Below are 26,193 nucleotides of genomic sequence, written 5' to 3'. Positions count from 1 at the left end.
TCTGTCAGTCACTGCAGCATGCAATCATCCAGGAATGTCTTTCTTCTCCAGACTGTGGAGTAAGAGGTGGAGAGCGCTGCGATGAAACAGGCTTGTTAGCTGGACTCACTTTCCTTGTATTCAGCGGCGCCTCGCCCTCCTCGCCGTCCCTCTGTCCCCTCTGTCCCCTCTAGTCTTCAAATGGCTGTTTGTCACTGAGGAAGAGCAGCTCTTAATTTATTGAAGGGAATAAAAAATGTAACACTTTAGATTAAACTGGCTATAGACACGTTTTTTACTTCTGTCATTATGAAGTAAATTTGATTTCATAAGATAATGGCTTTAAAACAATGACACCATCAGTGTGTGGAGGTTTTTTGTTTTTTTTTTTAATAAGCCCGACTTTCACTGTGCGCTTCTGTCTGCCACCGAGTCCGATCTCCTGGGGGAATGAAGGCTAGTAATCCAGGCAGGCTGGCACCGTTTCTGTCTGCTTTCATGTCTCCATTAGAGACTGAATGAATGAATGAACTCACGCTTTTTCTCCTCACGTGTGCTTCTACGCCTTGGTCACCCCAACAATGTTGAGGGTTAGGTTATTAAGATTGTGATTCATATGCATCAACTTCAGTCTTCAGCCGATTGGTCAGTAATGAAAGTGATTGTTGGCTGCAGCTTTAAGTCACACTGCTGTCTTGTCTGCACTTAACAGTTAACAGAATTTTTTTAGGAAGCTCATCCAAAAAGTATCGCCGCCTTGCTTGATATCCAGAATTTCCCTTGCGTTCCTCGTGGCATGTAGACATGTGAAAGCACTTTCAGTGAAGTGAACAGCTCAGAAAGTGGACAATGGCTGCCCTATGAGACGACTCGGTGACCCTCTTCTTTTCCCCCGTCTTGTTTTGGTTTTAAAGACCTTGGCAAATGCTGAGCTGAGCACATTGGATTCATTCGCTCTGGTCTGGATCCTCGTAGTCAAACATTGTGCTTACGCAGCTGAGTTTTGCCTTGTGACAGCAGTCAAAATTGCTAGTTTATACGGAAACCTACACCTACCTAAACCTATTCTAGGGATCTAGTCTGCTTACGCTGTTTTTTTTTGTGTTTTTTTTATTTCCCTCAAAGGTGGTTGTGGCAACTGTTGGGCCAACAGGAGATGGATATGAAGCCTGAGAGAGCGAAATCTCCTCAGGAGTCTCTTTTTTATTCACTTTTTATGATTAATCTCTGGACTCTTTTTCAAATAGTTGTATTTCTTATTCAAAGCGTTTTCCGCTAAGGATGGAAAACTTGCCTCTGATAAATTCCTCGGAAATTCACGCTGTAATCCATCTGAGCATCCGCAGCATTAATTAGGTTTGCATCTCGTTTCCCTCTCTATCTGTCCGTGCGCACACACACATTTGATGTTATCTATCCGCACCATGCTCACACAGATCCGTAACCCGACACATGTTACTCTACTATTCAGCAAATGCACAGCCATAAGTGAATGGATCACCGTGGCAACGACCCCCACGACCTCGGCAGTGTTGTGATAGTCTCTGTAGATTGGCTGGCAGCAGATGGTGCCCGATTGTTGTCACAGTGATGCTGATGACGGCGATGATGATGCCATGCGTTATAAGATGAGGATTAGTTCAGCTCAGTTTGGGATCCTCCTCCTCCTGCTCCGGCCGTAACGGCCAGTCGGCGGCAGGAAGGGAGAAAAGAGCCACTCTGGTTAGTTTACTGTGAGCGGGGTGGGGGGTGCTGACATCGCACTAACGTCATATGAAGTGTGCTTGTGAAGCAGCTTCGGGCTCGGAGGCTGGCTCTGTTGTGCAGTGATTCAGCGCTGATCCTTCGCTGTTGAAACGCGACACGGCGGTGGAATTCCCCTCTCTGTGAACAGTTTTTTGGGTTAAAAGTGTCTAGTTTTAGAGCGGCCTTCGCTGCAAACAACAGGGCTCGCGTTTAGGGTGGCCTAGAACGAGAAGAGGAGTCACTACTTTGCTCAGCCCTGGAGGGCACATCAGAGTGGAAACGTGTGAAAGTGATGGAAGAGTTGTGTGTGTGTGTGTGTGTGTGTGTGTGTGTGTTCATGTGAAAGTGTCAATGATTTAGAGCGGTGTTTCTGTGTTTATTACCCCGCCTGTCTGTCCCCCACTTGTCTCGCCCCTTTCCCCCATCAGACCACTCTCTGCAGATTGAAAGGGTCCGCTGGAGCATGATACTGCCTGATTTGTGTGTGTGTGTATGTGTGTGTGTGAGAGAGAGGGAGACCTTGGGTCGATGGGAGCTGTGACATCCCATGTTGAAGTGCGTGTAAGGCTTCGGCCTCTCAGGCTGATTCACGGCCTGATCGCAGACGTCACGTGTCAGGTGGAGGTCGGTTAGGAGCTTGGATTTGCCAGTGTGTCAGTAGTTGTAGCCACTACAACAAAGCGTTGTTCACTTTAATATTTCACACTCACAGGGAGTGATGACGTATGTGCACCAGCAGTTGCAGTGTATCGTACAAAGCAGTTTCATGATCTCAGAGCAGAACGCATAGCTGCCATCTGACTGTGTTGATGCAGCATATGCACCGAAAGCTTTAGTCACAAAGTGAACAGATTGCTATAAATCTCTTGTCCACTTGGCTTGTCTTCCTCCACAGAAACATGAACGCTGGTGCCAGGGAGCCCAGCTGAGTTGGTCAGAGTGCTGCCTGTTTTTCTTTTTTTTTTGTCATTTTTTCATATGTGTTGATAAAGTTGTGATACCACGATCAACCACAACAACAGGCAGCTTGCAGTCAAGCAGTGTTTAAGCACAGACAGCCATGAACAGAAAGGCACATTACAGTTCAGACACAATTTTGTGGTTTTCAGTCCGGAGTCGGATCGATTCCTCGCACCACTCAGCTGTTAAACGCTCTTACATGCTTTGACTTCAGTTTGACCTCACTTCCTCCAGACCAAACACATTCACGCCATCAAATAATCAATAAATGAGCTTCAAGTATGTTTTACGGGCTCGTCTTCAGACAGCTTCTTGCAATGCTGAAGCTGCTTCTTTGTCCATAACGGATGTTTTTTTGGGCCTCGAAATCGTACGCTTCGTGAAAGCAGATCCACTATCACGCCTTCTGCTGTCTCACAGAGGCTCAGATACCAGAAGAAATGCTTTCAATGCTCTCAAGGCTTTCGCTCTGAGTATCAGGAGTATATTCAGCACACAGAGCAGAGCCCACAGTAGCATCAGCTCTGCTAAGAAAGCACGTCGAGCTCGTCGCCAGTTCCTTTTTAAAAGTCTTGGTGTGGTCGGGGTGTAGACAGAGATAGCACTCTGTGTTGTTTTGTAGATGGCTGTATTTTTCTCAGTCCTTGTCTCCTTTGAAAATACGTGTTTAACAGTATGCAGACACGCATGGCTGTGTGGGGTCTGAGCTGCAGTCAGGAGAGTCTGTCTGATCCAGACAGAGCTAATGGGATAATGGCACATGTAGCAGATGAGTCATTTAACAGGAGCTGAAGGAACTAAAACCACAGTACTGTAAGTCCTACTTTTACTCAGAGGAACAAGTGGCCTCTGCTCGGCTTCTTTTAATTTGCACAGTTCCCCTGGTGAAAGACATCATGTCTTATTTTTAGCATGTTACTTTTGCAAAGTGCAGCTGTCTGGAAGTTCGGTTGTCTACGCACTTTTGTTTGGAAAAGTTTAGGAATTTTTTGACTTATGCTGCTTCATATTTTGCAGTCACTGTTGAGATCCTGAAGGTGTGAAAGATGTAGACCCCGTTTATGCTTAGGGAAAACGCATATGTTTTCATGCGGTTTGGCCTCTCGTTTACACGCAAATGGAGTTTTTTTTCACGGAAAACGATCATTTTTAAAAACATCCGGCCAAAGTGGAGATTTCTGAAAACGCCGGTTATGTGTCGGTGTGTAAACAGGTTTAAACAGCGTTTTAGGTTCCGCAACGTCACAACATGCGACTGAATACTTAACGTCATGTGAGCGACCTGTGTTTACACTCGCGCCCATAGGTTTGGCATAGTTATGATGGTGCTCGACGGCGTATTTATCCGGGTTCATGTAAACGACAACATTTCTGAAAACGATGTTGTGTGCACAATGTTATTTTTGAAAACGGAGGGGCCAAAATATCCGTTTTCCAAAGTACCCTGCTACATGTAAACACAGGGTGAAGCAGCTAAATGGAATTGAGCCATCATTTACTTTTATTATTTGCACCTGTGCTTGTCCCGCTGTGACAAAATGTCTCTGTGAAAATGGCCTGTTGGGTAAAATGTGTGTCCAGCTGGTGACTGTCAAACCAGCTCCAGCCTGTGTGTGGATTTCTGTGCAGCTGTGGGTTTTTTCCTCACACATTAGCACCTGATTGTGACTTATTAGGCTGTTTGTCTCTACTTTTCCCAGTTAGATCCCCAGTGCATCTTATCTTGTACATACCGTCACTGGATGTTAAACATTGGCCTCAGTCATTAAATATGTGGCCTTTGCTGTGGAATGTAGTGCCGCCGCCGCTCGCTCTCCTCGAACCTCAGCGAGCCTGTTTCATAAACATATAAAAGTAAGAGATGGCACCTCCACAAAAGGACAGACGTGGTCTTCGCTTGATCAGACACTTCTTCCATTAGGCCTGCATCGTTTGGATTTGAGTCCATCCAGTGTAACTGTATACACACTGCTTTGCCGCTTCCCATAGGTGGTCCCTGTGAGTCCCAGTGAGCCTCCTCTGATAGAGGACTTGAACACCACCATGTCAACGTTCTTGTCTGAGCTCTGTGTTCTTCTTTGAGTCTGCCCGTCCCTCCAGCAGAGACACTTAATTTATGCCACTTTCACCTCCGTCTCACTCTCTCTCTGTTCCTTTTGTGCGTGTCTTTGCAAGTGTGTGTGAAATACGACTCTGGGGAAAAGGAACTGCTGAGCGGTTCTCTCATTTTGCAATAGCAAACCGCTCGTAGCTTGGATATTAATACAGAACCGATTTATGGATTTAATAAATGTTGTCATCCCATCTAGTGGTGTTGCAAAGAGGGCTCTGTGTGTGTGTGTGTGTGTGTGTGTGTGTGTGTGTGTGTGTGTGTGTGTGTGTGTGTGTGTGTGTGTGTGTGTGTGTGTGTGTGTGTGTGTGTGTGTGTGTGTGTGTGTGTGTGTGTGTGTGTGTGTGTGTGTGTGTGTGTGTGTGTGTGTGTGTAGTATTGCTGTGTGCTTTGCAGCTGAATGGCAGCCATTGTGTGTTTTAGTTTTCAGAGGGTTTCAGGGGATCTGATATGTGTCAGTCAGATGGGGAACAGTGCAGGGAAAAGCGGCGCCAGCTTTGGCCCGGTTGGCAGACGTTCTTAATAAAGTCCCCTAAAAACTCATTTCCCAAAATCCCCCTCATCCCGAGAGTCTCCCTCACTCATCGCTGGCACAGTGCTGCATTGTCTCAGCTGGACCTTCAGTGTTTGTTCTGGTTAGTGTGTGAGTCTGAGCTCAATGCATGTGAAAGTGTGTGTGACCGTGGTTATTCAAAGCCGTCTGTGTGTGTGTGTGTGTCCGCGTATGTCCTTCATTCATAAGGGACCTCAGATGCTCGCTGCTCTTGTCCTACAAGCTATTATACTGATAAACACACACACACACACACACACACACACACACACTGACTGATGAGGGAGCTCAGGTCTATTCTTAGCTTTCCCTTGAATAATTCATTACTGGCAGCCACAGTGGAGATGGCATATGCACACACACACACACACACACACACACACACACACAAACTGTACCCACCTCAGTGAGGCATGCCTTCAGGGCATGGACAAAAAAGCAGGAACAACAAAAAGTGTAATCCAACTCAGTGCGACCTCTAAAGTGACAGCAGAGTTGAATTGAGAGTCTGAGCAGTATCAGCTTTACAGAGGTGTTACAGAGACGCTGCTGCGTCTGAATACCAACCTGGTCCAAGCCTCTGAATCACGTCTCAGGTCCGGTGTTTTTGTCAATGATGAACAGTCGACCAGTCTTTGTAGATGGGATTACAAATGGGGACTTCATCCTCATGCATGACTCGCTAGCTATAGTTCTAGTTATATAGTGTCAGACTGAATAATAGACAAATAACAAACATTCAGGCTAAACAACGTGTCACGCTCTATAAAATACATTCATGGAGTTAATTAAAGTGATAAATCTACAGTGGTTGGTGAGTATGACTTCTCAATGCCTGCCTCTCTGTGTGTCCAGGCTCTGGATGTGGACCGCAGTGTTCTGTACAAGATGAAGAAGTCTGTGAAGGCCATCTACACGTCTGGTCTGGGTGAGTCCGCCTTTCTGTCCTTTCTGTTTTCATTTCCTTATCTTGCCGCTCTCATTTTAGACAGAAAACCCTCAACGATGTTGTGCATTTTCTTGAGTTGTGTACTTAAATTATTCCAAATTATTCAAGGTAGCGCTTTCATTCAGTCGCCTGTTAATGCCGTCACATTCCCTCTACGCCCTCTGGTTGCTGTGAATCCCGCTCGGTAACGACAGACTATCGCTTTTGTTGCTCACTCCTGATGGAGCGCGACTGCTCATTTTCTTATCAAACTGCGTCTTTTCTCCCTGTTTTGATTGAGAGACCTCTTGTGGCAGAAATCACATACACAAGACTTTGAGGTTTTGCGGCCCAAGCATTTGCGAGACATCCAATTGGGCGGATTCTTTTGAAACAGGATAGTTGCCTCAGTTCAATAATGCACTATAGGTTGAAAACGAAAACAATAATTAATTGCATCCCTAAAGCATCTGTTCCTCTGGCTCTGAGGCGGAGGTAGGGCGGATAGTTATTACCATGCTCATTGTGGCTGTCTGTGCCAGTGTTGGGTGTTTCCAGTGTCTTTTGTTTGGCCTGCCTGACAGAACCCTGCTGAGAGAGAGAAAGAGAGAGAGCGAGGCAGAGAGACCTCTGAACAATGTGCTGAGCATGTCTTTTTCAGAACAGTGTGAGCTCTGTTCAGGCCGGAGGGACAGCTGTCTGATCCAGACCCCCAAAGGAACAGCTGGGGAGCCCTCTGTGTTTGTGTGTGGGTGCTGAGGCACGGACGGGCTTTCACTTCACCTCACTGTTAAACATGCATTTACACATATACATGTTTCCTTATTGCACGTCTGCCAGACCTCTATTCTGTCATCCCATGAAATGAAAGGCTGATCTCACGCAGGTGTACATTTATAAGATTAACAGATCCCGTTTTCTCACAGTGTTCAGCTGCCAAAGCGAATGCCCCCGTTGTTGATGAGGTACCTTCATTTGAATCTGTGTGGTCCGTGCGGCGGGGAACACGTTTGAGGTTTGCAGGTGTTTCAGGCAGTTGAGATTTGTTTTCACCGTGAACAAGATAATGTGCTGTAGGAAAAATTAGGAGGAAGCAAATGAACCTTTTTGAGTTGAAGCGTGAAGCCTGTGTTTACAGTAGAAACACTGTATTGTCTGAGGAAATGCCGCTGGGAATGCTGTCGTCTACAGTTCTTCCAGCTGAGGTCACCTTGACTTCTGTCATTCAGGAAAAGCTCATCTGAGTCTAATCTGTTTTGAATACAACCAAGATGACCATGAAGCCCTCTGTTTTATGCCTGTGGCGACCTTGTATCTGTAAAACATGAAACCCAGACAGACCCAGTGAAAAGATAATGCAGATGATGTATGTTCCAAATATAGAGCAGACTTTGCTGTTTTAGCCCATTTGCTGCAGATATTGTACTGCTGTACTAATCAATATTTTTACATTAACAGTGGATCGACTGACCTTGTAATGTGAAAGGCGTCGCTCTTACTGACAAACCCTCCGTGTGTTTCAGCGTCTTTCAGCTCCTTTTGTTGGTTTTACAGCCTGAAACTTTGCTGTTTTAATTCACTCTCACTGCATAATTTTTGGCTGCAGCAGGCAGCAGTTTTCAGGGAAGTAAACCAACTGTGCACAACCTGCCCAGCACCAAACAAATTGACAATTACCTTGTCAGCGTAGTGGAGCATTTAGCTGCGAAAGAGCCATGTTTTGCTGTTACAAGTTGGTGGAGACCAAAAACGGAGCTACAAGGGAGTGAATATTGAACCTAACATTTGTCAGACACGTCTCCAAATGAATGCTTATGTGGCTGTTTTTCTGCTGGACGGGCAATTAAGCAGCTGTTTTACTAACAAGGTCACCAACACAACTTTTAAAGATGTTGACATGTCAGTGTTGCAGGTTTAACATCATAAGTAACCATTTTGCAAACCAAGCTGCAGTGAAATAACCCTGTTTTCCACCCATTTCTGTATGATTGTATAATCAGTTCATTTGGGTTAAAGCAACATAATAAGTATGAATTAAAATAAAACAAGAAATCGATCAGCAGTTAAAGTACATATAAATCACTGAACCCCATTTAGCAAAAATGAGCTGCAACTTGAGTAAATCAGCAGTAAACACTTAAAATTATGAATTCATGCAGGTAAGATTTAATACAGCGTTGGATTGCAGAAAGTAAACAACTAAATATGCAGACTGTTGATGCTGACATGCTGGAAAACAGCTGTGTTACAGTATGTAAAGCAAATCTCTGCCATCTTGGTGAAAAAGTGAAAGCAGAGAGTTTTCTGAACAGTGCTGGGATAAAGCCTCAGTAACGAGACACACAAGAGGGAGCCTCAACACTGACTGGCTGTCAAGCCCAGACCCCGCAAGGATATTCTGGGCTATGAATTGAGGAATAGTGATGATGAGGAGAGTTGGAGTGGTGAGGAAAGATAAACACAATTACATGAGTTGCCATGCTAGTGAGAACAAGAGAGGCTGAGCAAGCAGTGTGAGGTGGTACCGGAGAGGAAGAAACCCACGGGGTAATGAAAGAGGTGAGCAAGAAAAACACAGGAAAGGCTGCACAGACGAGCCAGAGAGCCCCGTCCTACTGCAGGGGCCTGTCAGGTTGTCAGTTTGTGGGTTTTGATGAATAAACCAGCAGCAGCTCCTCAAACCCCCGAAGAAACTGGAGCTGATGGAGCAGAGCTGCCGGGACCGGTCTGCCAAAGCTGCTGAACAGATAACGACATGAGGCGAACCTATAGGTGGGCAGGATGGCTCGATGGAGCCGCTGAATAATGCAGCACTCGGCCGACGTTGCATCAGGAAAACGCTGAATTCCACGGCGTCTGATCTGGACGTGTCCTTTGAATTGCTTCTGCACACACACACACATACACACACACACACGCACACAGACAGATTTCTCAGTCAGTCTCAAGTCATCAAACCTGTTCTAAGTTATTATTTTAACATAATTTACTGTAGATGAAAACCTGCAGTGCAGAACTTTTGTCAGTGAGAGGAAATGCCCAACACTGTTGCTGCATGCTTATGACATCATAGGCTCTGGCATACTCCTGCCCCCCCCCCATTTTGTCAGGCCTCGAATGGAACGGATGTTCATTTCTATGTAAAATCCAGCTCTCCTGCTACAATCAGTTTGCAGCGCTTTCATTGACTTTGACTTCGGATTGCTTAAGTTGATGTGGGCCATGTTTGTCAGTCTTGTTAAGAGCGTGTTGCTCGTTCAGCAAGTTTGTCCACATCATCAGTGTTGTTTGTCTTTGCAGATGCCTGGAGCCACAGAAAGAGGCAAAAGAGATCTAAGAGAGATTGTGAATGAAAGATTTAATAAGGTATTTGTTGGCCGCCATGCTGGACGAAATCTGGTATTTTACCAACTTGGAACCAGATCCAAAATGGAACCCATCCATAACTGCCTCCAGCTTCTTATTAAACAGATATGACGGTGACGTTTATCTTCTCATGGACTGCGATTCTCAGCAAAAAAAGAAATAAGCGTATTCCCAAGACTGCTCCTTTAATATCATTCTCTTTTTAGTTTATTTGTCTTTCATACGCAGCCGAATCTCGCTCTCTCCTCTGTGTGTCAAAGTTAATTACACTCCCGTCTCTTTATACCAGTGGCCGTATTAAGTGGCCGTGGACGCCAGTGTTGTTTTCATAGAGTCCACAGAGAGATATGGAATTGATCCGAGCTTGGCCGCGCATTGTGTTAGCCAGCGTCTGAGCGTCAGCCGACCAGGCCTGACGGAGCCGAGTGTAAGGGAATGAGTGTGGGAGAGGCGGCGAGAGGAAGCGGAGGCCAGCCTGCTATCTGATGATTAAACCCTGTCTGTGTGTGTGTACGTATGTGTGTGAATGAGAGAGACGGAGGACGCTGCAAAACAGGCCTTTGGCGTGTTAGATAATCCTCAGCAGACGCCTGGAAGCTGTGTATTATGTTTTTTTCTTTCTTCCCCTGCGTGTGTTTGGGAGGGAAGATACAGTAAAGAATGTTTAACTCAAGTGTGGTGTTAGCAGGCCATTTGTGTCTGCTGTACAAGCGTGTGTTTGTGTGTGTGCGTTCAACCACGTCATGGCCTCCGTCCTCCAGCAAAAAACAAGGTCATCAGTTCCTGAGGTCACCACTTAAGGGCACAGTACCTTCTCAGGCATTTCTCTGAGGCTGAAACTAAAGAAAGAAGTAACATTGAGTTAAAGTTTCAGAAGAAATGTAACTTTAAGACTTTAAGACCCAAACACCAGCTTAGTCTACTGGAGATATTTAGGCATCACGTGCAGGGCGGCGCTGAATTGGCGCCCTTTGTTTACAGGGTAAATGACGGAAAAGGTTGCCTCTGTCCTCACGTCTCACTTCATTTGCTTACTTTCCCCGCCACGTTCCTCATAAACCTGCTCAGTCATGCCGTCCCTTGATGTTCAAAGCTGCTCTGTGCTGTAGCTGCATGTGTGGTGTGTTTAGGTCACGTTACGACAAATACACATGTACTCACCGCGCAGCCCCGGCGGGGGGTTTGGACTGTTCGTCTGCGCTGAGTAGCGGAGCTCAGATCTCATGTGCCACTTCAAAAACAACAGCAGGCCTCCGCCCTGCTGGCTCGGAGCCTGGCGGAGCCACAGCCAAACAGCTGGAGCTGATGTGTAAACTGTAGGCTGCGGGTGCGCGGCGAGTGTCTGACACACGACGATGACAGAAGTTTATGATATCTCTCTGTACGACGATGTCACTGCTTCCGACCAGAAGCTGTTTTTAATAGGGCTGCAAATAAGAGAGAGTCGCCAGCAGATTTTAGAATTGGATTGTCATTTAATTAACAGCAGAAGCCAAACTTTCAAATGTCAGCATTCAGTGTTTCTCTGTTTTATGTTTTAAATTGGGGACTTTGGGGCAAAACGAGCTGTTTTCTGGCGTCACCTTGGGGCTCTGGGAGCTTGTGATCACACGTCATTTTTTGCCACTTGTGCTCAGAGACTCTGTCGCGCCTTATCGTCCCGCTCACCTACGGCATCGGTCGATATTTGGTGGTTTAAATCAGATTTGTCTGGCGTGATGATGTCAGCAGGTAGTGACTCAGAGGCTTTCGGCTTTCTCCTCTTAACAACGCTCTTAACAACGTGATGGATACGTGAGCTTAACCAGCTCCGTCTGAAAACCCGCCGCATCTGTGCACCTGTGTCTGGTCCGTGTCTTTGTGCGCGTGCGATGTGGCAGCAGGTGTCTTTTCGTGTACGTCCTCATGTTTTTACGCACAGCCCCCCCCCCCCCCCCTTTTTTTTCTCTGCGTCACGTTTCTCTTAGTGAGCGTCGTCATAGCAACCGTCGCCGGCGCTCCATCCCTGGCTCCAGCGCTGTCCCAGTGGCGTTGGCTGTTTTCAGCTGCCTAGTGTGGCGTGAAGTGTATTAAGTGGAATCATGTCGGCCTAACCCCATGGTGGATTAGGTTGACTTTAGATGCACTGGGTGACTTTGGTCATGGCTCGTTAATGGTCCACCCCCCCCACCCCCCACCCCCCCCCCACCACCACCACACACACACACACACACACACACACACACACACACACTGGTGACTGACTGGAGGTTTGTTTATTTTGGGGGCCAGCTCAGTGCATTTTCCTTGTCTTCTTCCTGTCCATCTTTTGGCGTAACGTTTTCCTTCGCTGTCGCTCGTTTCTCTACCATCCTGCCTCTCATTTCTCTGTCTCTCTACAGCCATTATTAAAAAAAAGGATCAAGGAGGATCAGGGATTTTTTTTTTTTTACCCCTGTCGTTTAGAGGACAAGCAAAAAGCAAATGCAGATGAGGGTGAAGAAGAGTGAAAAAAGGAGTGTTTAATCACAACTAATGGTGGTAGAGATTTCAAGATCATAGGCAGCAAAACTTTAAAGTCAATGCAAGAACAGCCTCACTTAACTTCCACATTTCAATTTATTGACCTGTGTGTGTGTGTGTGTGTGCGCGTGTGTGTGTGTGTGTGTGTGTGTTCTCCAGCCCACGTAGAGAACGAGGAGCAGTACACTCAGGCCCTGGAGAAGTTTGGAGAAAACTGCGTGTACAGGGATGATCCTGATCTGGGTTCAGCTTTCCTCAAGTTCTCCGTCTTCACTAAGGAGCTCACTGCGCTCTTCAAAAACCTGGTGAGTCTCGCTCTGTGTGTAAATGTGTGTATTTATGGAGGAGTAGATGGAGAACGGGGGGGGGGGGGGGTCCTCTGGGACGAAGAAAGATTTCCATCCTGTCCCTAATTGTCTCTTTTCCCTCGAGTCTCTGTGTGTGTTCTTTAACACACGCACACACATCGAGTCCAAACTGAGCCCAGCTGGAACTCAAAGCCCTCAGGATGTAGCTCCAGTTTTCCAGTGAGACGGCCAAAGAGCCCCTGCAACACCAAATATCTGCTGGATCTAATTCAACCTGATCCCACTCTGCTAAAACCAGCTTTTGTATCGAAGCCAAAGCTTTATTAGAAAAATTTGACACCGCCATGTGAGGTCTTTCCCTCGGACACTGTGTCGACTCACACCGAGACCAGGAGCTTGAGACTCTGTATTAATGTTATCTCAACACCTTATATTAAAGAAATATGAGCTGCCGCCTGACCTGGACGCGGAGATGTAATCTCTCAAAGCTCCAGCAAGCTTCCTAGATTACATTTGCAGGATTATACGTGGAGGCCGGCCTCGACTGGACCGGCAAATGGCAGGCTTGTCTCATAATGGATTGTTTCATGTTTTTGACTTTAATGATATGAAAATGTGATGTCTTAGCGATTAAAAGATGGCGGAAACCGTGCAGAGGGTGCAAACGTTAACACATAAGAGAGATTTTGTCCCCCATTGCTTCAGTAATGGGTATTTCCCGCAGTCGTTTTATTACCTCATTTAGCCTCTTATCACCATCGTTTAATGAAGATAAAAGTAGAGCTGGGCAGTTAATCGAATGTTATTTTCAATCACGGTTTTTGCTCCCAACCGTAATGAAAACCAGATAATCAAGATAAAACCATTCTGCTGCTGTCTCGTGTTATAAATCCAGCGCGCCCCTTTTCTTTACAGCGGTGCACATTCGCCCAAACTCACTCTCAGCAGGGCTGTGGCACGTTTAGCTCAGCCCGCACCAAGGCGGCGGAAAGAGAGTCTTTGATCAACAAGAAAGGGAAAACCAATTCAGCTGTTAGACAGGACGCTGTCACATGGTACGCACAGCAAGCACGCACACTCATACACAGTGAACTTGTGTTGGGAGAGCAGACGGGGGGTCGTTACACACTGTGGCAGTCCCAGACCTTGACAAATAAATTAGAAGACAGCGAAGCACATGTCAGCTTGCAGTGCGCGTATCGGCCCCACGGTCATGCCTGTGTGTGTGTGGACACAGTGAAGCCCATGATCCACGATGTATTTTTACCTGAGCGCCTTCATCTTTTCCCATTGGACGCACACACTGAAACAACAACACAGGACACTAAAAGGATTACATCTCAGAGGCGTTGGCCGCCCCTGACTTCCACCCTGGTGCAGGTTTAAATCCTCTGACGTAACCTTTCAACTCTGATCTCGTCTTTCTCTTTTCTCACCTTCCTCCAGTTCCAGAACATGAACAACATCATCACCTTTCCTCTGGACAGCCTGCTGAAAGGAGACCTGAAGGGAGTCAAAGGGGTAAGGCGTCACAACAGCACAGGCTTGTGTTACTCTGCAGCTGAACAGGCCCGTGTTGAATCATCAGTGATATGCACCTTTAGTTAACTTCCAGGTATTTTTCAAATGATGTCGTCTTTTTTCCTTTCATCTCGTGGCCCCCCTGTTGCATGAGGGAACTGTTATTAACAAAAAAACAAGCCTGTGGATTGACACTGAAGGCTGATTTATGTTTTTTCCTGGCAAGGAAATACAAAATTCAATGTAAATGTCTGTCGAAACGTGCTCATCTGCAGTAAGAGCTTAAAAGCCTCATTAGCTGAACCTAGGGGCTGCTTTTTCAAAGTGGTTTGAAGCAGCCATGACAATCATCGGCATCCTTGAAGTCCTGCTGTTTCACTAACAAGGTTGCTAACGAGCTGCTTTGATCAGCCTCAGGCCACTTTCCATAAAAGCTAGATGAGCTGGTGAGACAGCTGCCCGACGACACCCGGCTTCAGCGGAGTCGATTTCTGAACGTGCTGAATAAAAATGCTAAACTTCAGCTGTCGCTAGGCGAGTGTTGAGGTATCAGCATGATGAAAGCTATGTAGAACTGTCAGCATGAAGGTTAGGATCGCTCAGTCAACAGAATGTGTGCGGAGGTATGAACCAGCGATCGCTCGACAGAGCACGTGAATAAGTGTTGGTATGGAGCCCAGTAACTCAGCATGACATCATTTAGTGTGGAGCGTCAGCGTGAACAGTTTGCCACTGACGCAGGATGATTTCAGAGTTTATGATCCAATCAGTCAGTTGTTAAGCTGACTTTTAATGGCAGTTTTTGGGACTTGGCAGTTGTTTCAGTACTTGTATTGAGGCTCAGTACACGCCGCCCTGCCACCCGCTATACTGACGCCTTAGTTAGTCCTCCAGTCTGTCATGTGCGTCCACCGACCGGACCAAACCCAGACAGACGCTTGTTAACAGGCTCTGCAGCTCTCTAATGCAATCAGCCTTCGTTACTGTCCCTGGCGGTCTGTGACCTTTCACTCTCCGGGCACATGATTGGCTGCCTTTCCCACAGAGGTATGCTACTAATAAGGCGGCTGTGTAATGAGGCTGGTTGCCATAGAAATGGCAGTTGTTCCCCGTGACCCTCTGCCACTCGGCTCTGCGTTGACCTCTGACCTGTTTGTCTCCGCTCCTCTCTTACTCTTTTGCACGTCTCTCAAGTGCAGTCTGCTTTTCTCTTCTTCTCTGTGATTTCCTGTCTTCGTCCTCTTGTCTCCCCCTTGACTCCACTGCCATTTCTCCTCCTCTGTCTTTCCCCCACGTCTCCTTCCCTCTGTCCCCTGCGCCCACTCACCCACTCTTCATCTGGCTGTGGCAGCCAGTCACATCTGTAACGCTTACCCACTTATTCCTCATTAGCCCTTGAATGAATCTCATTACCCCAGTGACATGGGGCTAATGAGCTGCTGGTTATTTTATACCTCAGGACACACACGCGCACACACACATGCACACACTTACACACACACACACACTCATATAAATGTTACTGCTGTTATAACATCAACAAACCTCAGAAATTAAGCCTTCGGTGTCAGGAGAAGAAAAGTGAGGAAGACAGCAGAGGCAGGATCATCCCCTCCCACCTGTTGCTCACCTCCACAGCCCAAGGCCATTACCTCCTCCCCTCCCTTCCCCTTCATCATCCTCCTCCTCCTCCTCTGTCATTATTCTGCTCCTTACTGCTGTCCTCTCCCAGGGGAAAGTACCTGTTTGGAGAGGGGGAAGCAGGAAGAAGTCCAGACCTGCATGATGGGCTGATTAGACTGCAGGGACAGAAGGAGGGAGAGGAGCATGTTGTAATGGGCTGATATGGATGTCACAAAAGAAGAAGAGGAAGATGTATTCAAAAGATCAGAGAAGCCTATGGAAAGACCTCATTGATGACAAACATGTGCTTGATGATTCACAAAGAAAAATGTTTAAAAATGTACATGATGATTTGTGACCAACCAATTCTACACGTGAATACAGCTTGAATAAATGTCAGTATGATTGTCTATCTGACAGCCAAATATTACATGTAAACATACTTTAATACTGTCTATTATGTACGTTTTGGGAAACTGCCTGTCCCACTTTGAAATTCAACACGACCTTGCTGAAAAGTGGCGCTGCTTCGTTTTCCGCCAGCACTTAAACGCAACGTGCATTTGTGGATCAGAGGCGGTGAAAAGAGTCTCAAAACTCCCCGTGCTCACACATGCAGCAAATTGTGAATAAATGTAAAATTAAGGCTGCAGCAGGGAGGCTGAGCTTACAGAGGGCGGGTAACAGCTTGGAAAATGCTTTTAGGGGTGTGATAAGGAGCAAAACGGCGAGGGAAACGGGAGCATCTCATCGAAGATAAATGGCATAACCCTAAAAATGCCACTCCCGATGCTCTTTAAATGCATTAAAAGTGCGTTCTGGTGCCTAAAATGCTGCTTTGTGGCAGAAATAATAGTCACCAGTCTTTTCACTTGATTTAAGTCAGACCTTAATGGCTTTCTTGTGGTCGTTGTACCGTCAGAGCGTGTTAATATTCTGCCGGTGCCGTCTTTGGCAATGAGTGCAATGAACTAACCTCGGGGGAGGCGGCTGCTAATGGCTGTGAGATTAGAGGGCTAACACCTAGCAACCTGTCCACTGCTGTTGCTCTGCTAAAAACCCTCCATTTTCTACCTCATCTACCTTCATGGCCATTTCCCCGCAGCGGACAATTTACATTTCATGTGTTTAAAAAAAAAATAAAAGAAAGAAAGAAAAAGAAAAAATAGTTACCATGCAGTTTTTAGGCTGCCATCAGCAAGAACTGAGGCAGGTAAAGTTTTCTTTACTCAGGATGCAGCTCAGTCAGTACCAGCACAAAAGGCTGGGCTGGGGTCCCTGGAAGACCTGCAGCATTATTACTGAAGATAAACACACACACACACACACACACACACACACACACACACACTCCAATCTGTGGAAAATGGAAAGTGCTGAGTCCACGAGACCTTTCTGCTAACAGCGGACTTTCAGAGTGGACGCCGGCATGATGTCATGCCTGCAGCCGACCCTCTCATCCTCTGCTTATTGACCGGTCTGTGTTTCCAACCCAGCGTGAGTCATATCAGCTTATCACTATTCAGTTACAGTGTCTGGATGGCTGCTGCACAGTGCGCTGTGTTTGTGTTAAGTGAGCAGTGTGAGGAAACAGGACGGCGGTCTAATGCTTTTGGAGGGAGCGGTGAAGCGAGTCCAGCTGCACCCTGTCTCCATTGTGGTTCAGCGGGTCGTGAACGCCCGAACCCCCCCACGCATGCTTGCTGTTTGAGATTTTAGATAAGAGCAGATTACTAAGAAAGGCTTTTCCTCGTTCATTTACATACTCTGCTATCAACTGAAGCATCAGCAGCAGCGGTAGGTTTTAAAATCACTGAAGGATTTACACTCAGCAGAGGTTTAAAGAGTCAGTTTTAAATTTGAATATGGCGATGCCGTTTTTCATTATTCTCTGATATTACAGACCAAACTCTTCTTTTCGTCTGAGTCTTAGATCAGGTTTTACACAATGTCAGCCCAGCAGGTTCAGCTTTGGGAACTGAAATGAGAGTTGGGAGCGACGGCTGCTCATTTCACCTTGTAGTAGAGGTCGCCTGTCGCAGTGTCCGGGATGCCTCACGATGTCCTTACTGCAGGTAGTCGACCTCTCGCGCCTTGTTGTATGACTTCTATGATGAGAGGTGTGACGTTACTCCACCGGGGAAAAAGCGTTCCTCTGTGCACATCTGTAAACATGGTGGGTCTCCTCCGTGCCTCGGCAGCCTCCTTCCCGATTACCGAGTCGTGAAAGACAGCATGTGTCCTGGCCAAGTCACAATCTGGCTCAGTGACCATCTGTATACTGTGGAGGCGGCGGGACACCAAATTAAACCAACGCTATCTGCATGAGCACCAGAGTGAGGACATGTTTTATTATTTTGTAATTTGGGCATACTGGCCCTTTTTACCACCACACCTCCAAAGTGAGCTCTGCCTGCGTAGCTGCCGACCAGGTTGTGCATTTATTACTGAGGTGGGAAAAGGTTTGAGGAATGTGTGACAGGAAGTGCTATTCCTGGGCTTGCGTGGTCGTAGGTAGGAAGAGGTGATAGGTTTGCAAATGGAGGCCCTTGTCAAGGGCACGACATTCCTCTGGCGTGTTTTGGATTCAGCTAGATGGGGACTCTTGCTGCTCTCTCAGGGAGTTTTTTGCGCCGTCCTTGGCCTATTCTGCTCCGCCATTCCCTGCCCAGCCATGCCGGGATCTGGTATATTTAGCCATTGTTACCATTTTTCTCCTCTCTGGCTCTGGCGCTTCCTTCCGCTCACCCTCTCTCGTCTTGCTGCCTCCCCTTTGACCCGTAGTTCGTTCTTTTAGCAGCTTCCTCTTTTCCTTTTTCCTTTGCAGGCTCGTTCTTTCACATCCGTCCTCGGCTCCTTTTGTATTTTTACAGTCTTTTTATTCTCTTTCCTCTGGTGGTTTCTGCCTTCACGCCGCTCGATTGAATGGCTGAGCGCCCCTTGGCTCGGCCCGGTGAACCAGACCGTGATCCTGTGGGCTGACAGGTTGAGCCTGCCGCTCCGCTGCTGTTGAAGTGGAGGTCAACAACGGGATCACGGCCCTCTCTGGAGCTCTAACAATGCAGTGAAGCCGTATGCCGTCTGTCCAGGCAAACAGAACTATGTGTGCTTTTCACAGTGATGGACAGAAGTGCACGGCAAGCCAGATATGAGTGCTGCTTAAGTGCTAAATGTTAGCATGTGTTTGAGTTTTCTCACTTTAATGCCATGCTTCAGCAGGTGCTTGCTGCAGTTTTTGCTGTTTAATTACAAAGAGAGTTAGATGTGACAGAGTCCTCCTGATTGTTCATTATTGCCGCATGCTGTCGAGCAGACTTTCCTGGCTCTCTGCCTCCGCTATCAGGCCACAATTCATTTTGTTAAATTTTATTTTTCAGACGCGGCCAATTGCACCCAGTAATGTCTGCTTTTGTTTGTCCTAATCGCTGTTTAATCAGCGCTGCCGCGTTTGGGATGTTGTTTAATCAAGCGCTGCGCTCGAGCAGCTGTTGAAAGCATACCCATGACGAGGAGAAATCAGCGCCGCCGTTGTCGTTGTGTCACCGGAGGAATCGCGTAACCGGTGTCAGAAACAATGACACCGTGCTTCTGCGGTCCCAAAAAGCCTCCACAGCGACTTTCGCCCAGTTCCCTGCTGGGACAGCTGCATCTGTGAGGAGGATGATTCAGCTTACTGATTCACATCGTGATGAAACGCACACCTGCGGACGCACACGCACACACATACCCAGTAGCCTTTCATTAGTGAGTAAGAAAGGAAAGTATTTTCTGAACATGTGACCGTTAGCAAGCATTGATGATGATGATGATGATGATGATGATGTGTGCGCGCGTGTGTGTGTTTAAATTCCTGTGCACAGCCTCAGGCATCACATGTTGTTTAGTGTTAAACCAGCTTCTATTTGACTTCTGTTCATGAAATTGAAAAAAAAAAAATCACACCAGAAGGTTTAAGTAGCTGCTCTGGAGCTTTTGATGGTCACAGGGTCTTCCTCAGTTCCACAGTTATCCTGAAACTGTGATGTTCAATGTGTTTTTTTTGTTTGTTTGTTTGTTTGTTTGTTTTGGGGGGTGGGGGGCTTTACAGAATGTGTTGAGTGACTTCTGTTAATTAGCTCATTACTTTCTGCTTTGTGTTGTTTCTCACAGGATCTGAAAAAGCCTTTTGATAAAGCCTGGAAGGACTACGAAACGAAAGTGTAAGAAACCTAATATGTACACTCAGCAGCTTTTGGTTCAGTGTCCATAAATGTAACCATGACGGTTTGTTAGCTAGCTGGTCGACATTGAACAACATGCTGACACAGTGCTTAAAACCACGTGTCCCCATTAGCTTGAACTTATCACTTCAGCTGCTCAAGTTAGCCTTCACTTGCCGATTTGAAGCCACAGATGTGTCACTATGTTAAAATGAAACGTGCAGTATGTGTCTTGTCTGTGTCTCGACTAACCGCTCTCCCCCTCTAACCTCCCTCTGTGACTATCTGTCCACACGTCCCTGATAATGTGAATAACCAGCATCACTTTGCCACCTCCACACCATCTCCACTGACGCACCGTTGTGATTGTGCATGCCAAAGAACACATGACTTTTTATAGCACTTTCATATATTTTACAAGCTGCAAAGGACATTCTTTGCTGAAAGGGTAATACATCCTCCCTCCAAGCCGTTTCGATCAGACAGTACGGGCTTTGTACTGACCGAGAGTTCAGCCGGATGCTGTGTGACTGTTCCTGACCGTCCCGACTCATTCTTATGATTTGACTCTATTGATGGCGAACAGAGGTCATCAATAGAGTTCAGTTTTCTGCCTGATTGGAAAACCGCCCCGACTGATCGTGCTGCTCTTCATTATCAGTGATCCTCTGGTTGTCCTAGATCTCTCTGCCGTCTGCTGTCAATGTTTTCATATTCACAGACGCAGAGAGATGAAACTGTTTGGTCTTAACACAGCATCGATTTCTCGATTCCCTGATTTGGTTTGCAAGCTCTCTGCATCTGACACCCGAGCCTGAGTTCTGTTTTCAGTCTCCGGGTCAACAGGTGTCTCACTTTGAATGCTGTTGATTCAGGAAGAGTGTTTAATCTGAAATGTATTTACTAAAATCAGACTGTTTTTCCTCAATTTGAATGTAGACTGCTTCTATGGAAGCTCAAAGTCAAGCGTCTGGGTCTTTTTTTTCCTAATTGGTGAATCACTCCCTGAACTGACAGGACTGAAAGTGAATGGATTCTCAGCCCAATCATCAGCTGAACAACTGTCAGTTTGGCTGGCGGCCAAACAGTCTGGCTAACATGTGTCTCTCCATTAGTCGCAGCCCTGATGATGCTGTAACGCTGTCAGGGCTGAAGATTCATGTGCTGACTCGGGCCGGTAGTGTGCTGTCAATGAAATTTCATTTGGCTTGTTTGCGATGGCAAAATGGCAAGTTTACAACAAAAACTAAAGGCTGCTAAAACTTACTTACTGTTTGTGACTTTAAGGCTGATTGTTTCAGGTTTTCCAACCGTGTTTCTGTTGGTAAAGACAAAGGTTTTATTAGTTTTCTGGAATAGCAGAAAGAGAAAGGAAACCAACCTGGGAGCTCACCTGATAGAGAGTGTGCTGGGTCTCTTCCCACCACGATTCACAGTTGATGTCAATGAACAAAGAAATCTTAAGTGGAAGCTACACAGCTGTTGTGAACATGCCAAATGTTTCATTTACAGTGTCCTGCCTGCCTCACAGTAAACGTTAACAATACGACTGCAGCTCAGTGTAGCTGCAGACCGAAGTGTGAAATCCAGTCAGAGTTTGCAGTTCAAATAAATAAATAAAAGAAGAAGAATAAAGAATAATTCCCTCTTCCTTTTTAAAGTGGTACAACATCATGAATCACAGTATAAAGGGAGTAACGTGGCAGTTGAGAGGGAATGTTAAAGGAAAAGTTGGACATTTTGGAAGACACGGTATGGTTAGATTAGCTTAGCTTAGCATAGCATTAAAACATGGCTAGCATGGCTCTATCCAAAAACAAAACAGATACAATAAAAAGATACAAACATAAGCAACAGCAGACGTTTAAAACACACTTTCCAAGTGTAAAAAAGTTGTGGTTCTCCTCCAACTTAACAAGAACACAAAGAAGTGTTTTTCCCAAAATGTCAAAGTGTTCCTTTAAGACCAGTTGAAAAGACGATCCCACCACTTTAATCCCACCTCTTTAAAGGTGAGCTATGACATGGCCTTTTTCTATTTATTTCTTTTGTCATGACTTCCACTGAGCCGAGCTGCAGGTTTAAACAGATGACACAGTTTAGGGAGTGAAGTCTGCCTTGATGCACATGAACCAGGCTGAACAACAAATGGCTAGCGGACTCCGACGCACTCGTCCCGTCTCTCTGAGCGGGAGCAAACTGCTGCATCCTTTTTGTAGGGAATATGCTGTCAGAGAAACAAGAATAACAGCATATGGAAAAGAATGCCCTGTTGCATGGTTTGGTGCCCCACCCTCCCACCCCCGCCCCCCTGTGTGTGGTGTGTTTTCCTGATTGCCTGTGCGAGATGCTGTATGCAGAGTTTTTGGTCTTTGTGAAAAATCAGCCCTGTGTGCGGACTGTCAGGCAACATGGCAACTCTCATTTACTCACATCCCCGACCTTTTAAAGCACTTAACCCATACCTGACCTTAATCATCTACATATTAATACATACATGTAACTGAATACTTAGTGCTCATCAATTATGCATAAAGATGGATTCCCCTTGGTGGGATTTTTTTATTTAAAACAGATTAGGTCTGATTCAATGGATGAAGACTGCTGAGTTAAATCCCACTGGCTGACATCTGCTTTCTAACTTCTTCAGCTTTTATGCCGGTTTTCAGTTGCCATCATCGGCGAGAAACAAGTGTTAACGAGCTTTATGGTAATGATGGAACATTTCACACCCTCAAAAAGCACTGATCAGCCTCGTGCAGCTTAACCCCAATCTTGGTAATTCTGATTTAAGAAGTTCGAGTAACATAGATCTTTTTTCCCCCAACTATTCCAGCAGAGTCAGTGCAATTAGCCAGATGTTCCTCCTCCAAAAAATTAGGATGTTTACTTCTGTACATTTGGAAATGCAGCACATTAGAATAGGCAATGACTTGTTTGCTGTGCGTCTGAATGGCTTCTTTAGCTCTGTTGTCTGACAGGGAAACCTCTGTGTTTAACCCTGTGGAGGATGCAAAGCCTCCCAGTCTTTTCTAACTGTATCACTAACTAACTAACTAACCATTTCTAACCCATAGTCACTTAATTAGTAGAACCCAAGGATTTCTTTGGCGGCCAGCTCCTCCTCCTTTATCTGCCACACAGCAACAGGGCTGATTTCACACAATACCGCTCTTTTTTTTTTTTTTTTTTTCTTTTTGCGTTTATGTTGACGTCATGGATGTGCTGTGTGCGCTTTGACCCCCTGTGATGTCACTTCCTGCCAGCACCAAGATAGAGAAGGAGAAGAAGGAGCACGCGAGGCAGCACGGGATGATCAGGACGGAAATCAGTGGGGCGGAAATCGCTGAGGAGATGGAGAAGGAGAGGAGGTTCTTCCAGCTGCAGATGTGCGAGGTTAGGCGGAGGATTGACCGAGCGTCAGATCTGACTTATTGACTTTATTGACTTAGTATGTTTGTGCGGTCCGTACCTCTTCGATGCTTTACTTGAGCAAAACTTTACTTGAAAGATGCAGACTTTTGCTTTGAAGTGCTCAGATATGAGATGAAAGGGGCGTACATGTTTGAGATGGAGCCTGAGTTAACTGAACGTGGCCTCACCCCGTCTGAAGAGATGTGTGTTCGATATGTTTACAGTATCTCCTCAAAGTCAATGAGATTAAAATCAAGAAGGGGGTGGACCTGCTGCAGAACCTCATCAAGTACTTCCATGCGCAGTGCAAGTAAGACGGACACAATCCTAAACGCACTCAGACTGCTTTGATTTGAGCCTGAAAACTTGTTTGCTTATATCACTGTTCATTAAAGGTGTACAGCAGTTCTGTGATGCCGTTGTGCTCCATTAAATTCATGCGTCCTGTTCAGTTTCTTCCAGGATGGTCTGAAAGCCGTGGACAACCTGAAACCTTCCATAGAAAAACTGGCCACAGATCTGCACACGGTGAGAAAAGCAGCAGCTCTGGCGTCTTCTGTCCTTCAGCTGACTTTGCTCCCTCTCTAATGATCGTTCCTTCACTACAGATAAAGCAGGTGCAGGATGAGGAGAGGAAACAGCTGACTCAGCTAAGAGACGTCCTCAAGTCAGCGCTACAGGTGGAGCAGAAGGAGGTAACACACACACACATCCATCAGGGTTGGTGTCCACACAGCCACGTATCAGCTGATTCAAGAGCGAATCTTCTTGCTAAATCCTGTGAAAATCACTCAGTCTTGAATAGGTTGAAGAGTTTCCTATTTGTTTCATACATGCACTGATGTTTTCCAGTTTCCCCACCAGCTGAATGAGCGATGCTTTTTAACTGACCTCAGGCCTGTGCTTAGCAAACTATTAAATCTGCTCCTGGTCTCACCTGAAGATTGTTTTTGTTCTTTCCTTCACTGCCTCCGTCTTTTGTGAAACAAGTCTAGGAGAGTAAGTGGATTTCTTGAAAAAAGCTCCTCTCATCCTGTTTTCATTGTGGTGTTGTCATGTTTCAGTGCTTCACTTAATTTAAGTTTTCATTTTTTATTTGAAATCACTCTTCAGTTAGAAAAGCCGGAGCTGGAGCTACAGTCCAGCTTTTCCAAGTTTATCCTCTGTGTGTGTGTGTGTGTGTGTTTGTGTGTGTGTGTGTGTGTGTGTGTGTGTGTGTGTGTGTGTGTCTGGCATAACAACACACACCAATGAAATCATGAACGCTTCGTCAACGCCTGCCTTCAGAAGTCGTCCTCTGTTTCCTGTAGTGTTTCCAGAGAGGAAATGACATCACTCATAGAAAAATCTGGCCTTTGTTTTGTCCTTGTTGTCGTTACATTGCATTCAAACCTGAATGTCCAAAAAATAAATCAGCTTACATTTCATTTATTGAAGGTTAGATCTTTTGAAACTTTTGATGCTTCAGATTTGATTCTGGTTCAGAGGTGTAAAAGCTCCTTTTATTTTATGAAATCCTCCAGACTCACAGCAGCAATATTTCTGTTGTTGTTTTAGTTGATCTTTTATTTGTGTAAAGTCACTGATTTTTATAATCTCTTTTTAATCATCTATGTGTTTTCTCAGGATTCACAGGTGCGGCAGAGCACCACCTACAGCCTGCACCAACCGCAGGGTAACAAGGAGCACGGCACAGAGCGCAGCGGGTACCTGTACAAGAAAAGCGACGGGTGAGATACTGAAGTGAAGTGATTCATCATGGATTAACCTGCTGATTACTCTCTCATTTAGCTAATTAACTGCTTAGTCTATAAAATGTCACAAAATGGCAAAACACGCCCATCACGATGTCCCAGAGCCCAGGGTGACGTCTTCAAGCTGCTTGTTTTAACCAATAAACTGTCCAAATTATAAAGATTTTCCATTTACAAAGATATAAAATGAAGAAAAGCAGCAAATACTCCTGCTGGAACCAGTGGATATTTGGTGTTTTTGATTGAGAAACAATCAATCAATCAATCACCAAGTTTTCTGTTGATCAACTCATCATTTTATGGAGTGATCGTTACAGAACCAATGTTTTTTTAATAGATATGAATACACTGCTCAGCCTGTGTGTCATAAGTAATTCATACAGTCTGCTTTATAACATGAATATTTTACCGGTGTCCGTTGCCGCTGCGGTTGTGACGCGCTAATCGCCGTCTCGTGTGTGTCACAGGTTGAGGAAAGTGTGGCAGAAGAGGAAGTGCACGGCAAAGAACGGATACCTCACCATCTCACACGGCACAGTACGTAAAACGACGACGTCATCTGGAAACAGAGCAGCTGAACGCAGACGGGATCGATGTGTTTGTCCTGATTAAAACACGCATGTGAACAGACCTCCACACACACTTCATTTAGTCTCACACACATCAGTGTCAGTGTCCCGGCTGTGAGCCGTCTCCCTGGCCGGTCATTATCTTCACCCATTAACCATGAATACGTTAACAGGCAGCAGCAGGCAGCGCCGGCTGAGTTCACGACTTAGCATTCCTCTCACGTCGAAGCCTCGGCCGAGTCTCTTTAGACTTGAACTCTGTTTGTTCCCATATAAAGCTGCAGTTCACACAGTTCATCTCACAGGCAGCAGCTTATCAGATGTTTTCTCTGGCGGCAAACACGACGCTGTCCCACTCATTTATGTTGCTATTGCACTCCCTCCCTCCCTCCCTCTCTCTGGCAGGCTAACCGGCCGCCAGCTAAACTCAACCTGCTCACCTGCCAGGTGAAACACAATCCTGAAGAGAAGAGGAGCTTTGACCTCATATCCCGTAAGCTCAGCCTTTTTCCTCGCTCTTATTTAATATGTCGCCCTCCTTATCTTTAGTCTGTGCTCACTGCCTCTTTTTCCCCTTTGTCCAGTCTGTGTATGTTGCACTCAGATGCCTCATTTTGGGGGGGCTCCATTGGGTTGTTATGCAGCAGTTTGGATTTCACAT

The 26,193-nt window shown here is 46.0% G+C and overlaps 1 protein-coding gene across 2 annotated transcripts in view; it reads left to right on the top strand.

The window, feature by feature from the left end:
* The window catches only part of asap2a (ArfGAP with SH3 domain, ankyrin repeat and PH domain 2a), a 54,063-nt gene that overhangs the window by 12,699 nt on the left and 15,171 nt on the right, over nt 1-26,193 (top strand). Inside the window, exons 2-13 of one of the 2 annotated variants that reach the window (XM_070979101.1) lie at nt 6,204-6,276; nt 12,304-12,449; nt 13,899-13,973; nt 19,746-19,795; nt 20,217-20,243; nt 23,062-23,191; nt 23,434-23,519; nt 23,662-23,737; nt 23,818-23,904; nt 24,836-24,939; nt 25,431-25,500; nt 25,938-26,025. In XM_070979101.1, coding sequence (XP_070835202.1) covers nt 6,204-6,276; nt 12,304-12,449; nt 13,899-13,973; nt 19,746-19,795; nt 20,217-20,243; nt 23,062-23,191; nt 23,434-23,519; nt 23,662-23,737; nt 23,818-23,904; nt 24,836-24,939; nt 25,431-25,500; nt 25,938-26,025 — 1,012 coding nt within the window. The remainder of the gene's footprint in view (nt 1-6,203; nt 6,277-12,303; nt 12,450-13,898; nt 13,974-19,745; nt 19,796-20,216; nt 20,244-23,061; nt 23,192-23,433; nt 23,520-23,661; nt 23,738-23,817; nt 23,905-24,835; nt 24,940-25,430; nt 25,501-25,937; nt 26,026-26,193) is intronic. The other variant, XM_070979102.1, reaches the window with a different exon arrangement.

The sequence above is a fragment of the Chaetodon trifascialis genome, chromosome 14 (assembly GCF_039877785.1).
Source record: "Chaetodon trifascialis isolate fChaTrf1 chromosome 14, fChaTrf1.hap1, whole genome shotgun sequence".
Lineage (NCBI taxonomy): Eukaryota > Metazoa > Chordata > Actinopteri > Chaetodontiformes > Chaetodontidae > Chaetodon > Chaetodon trifascialis.
This window is presented reverse-complemented; position numbering and strand designations above follow the sequence as displayed.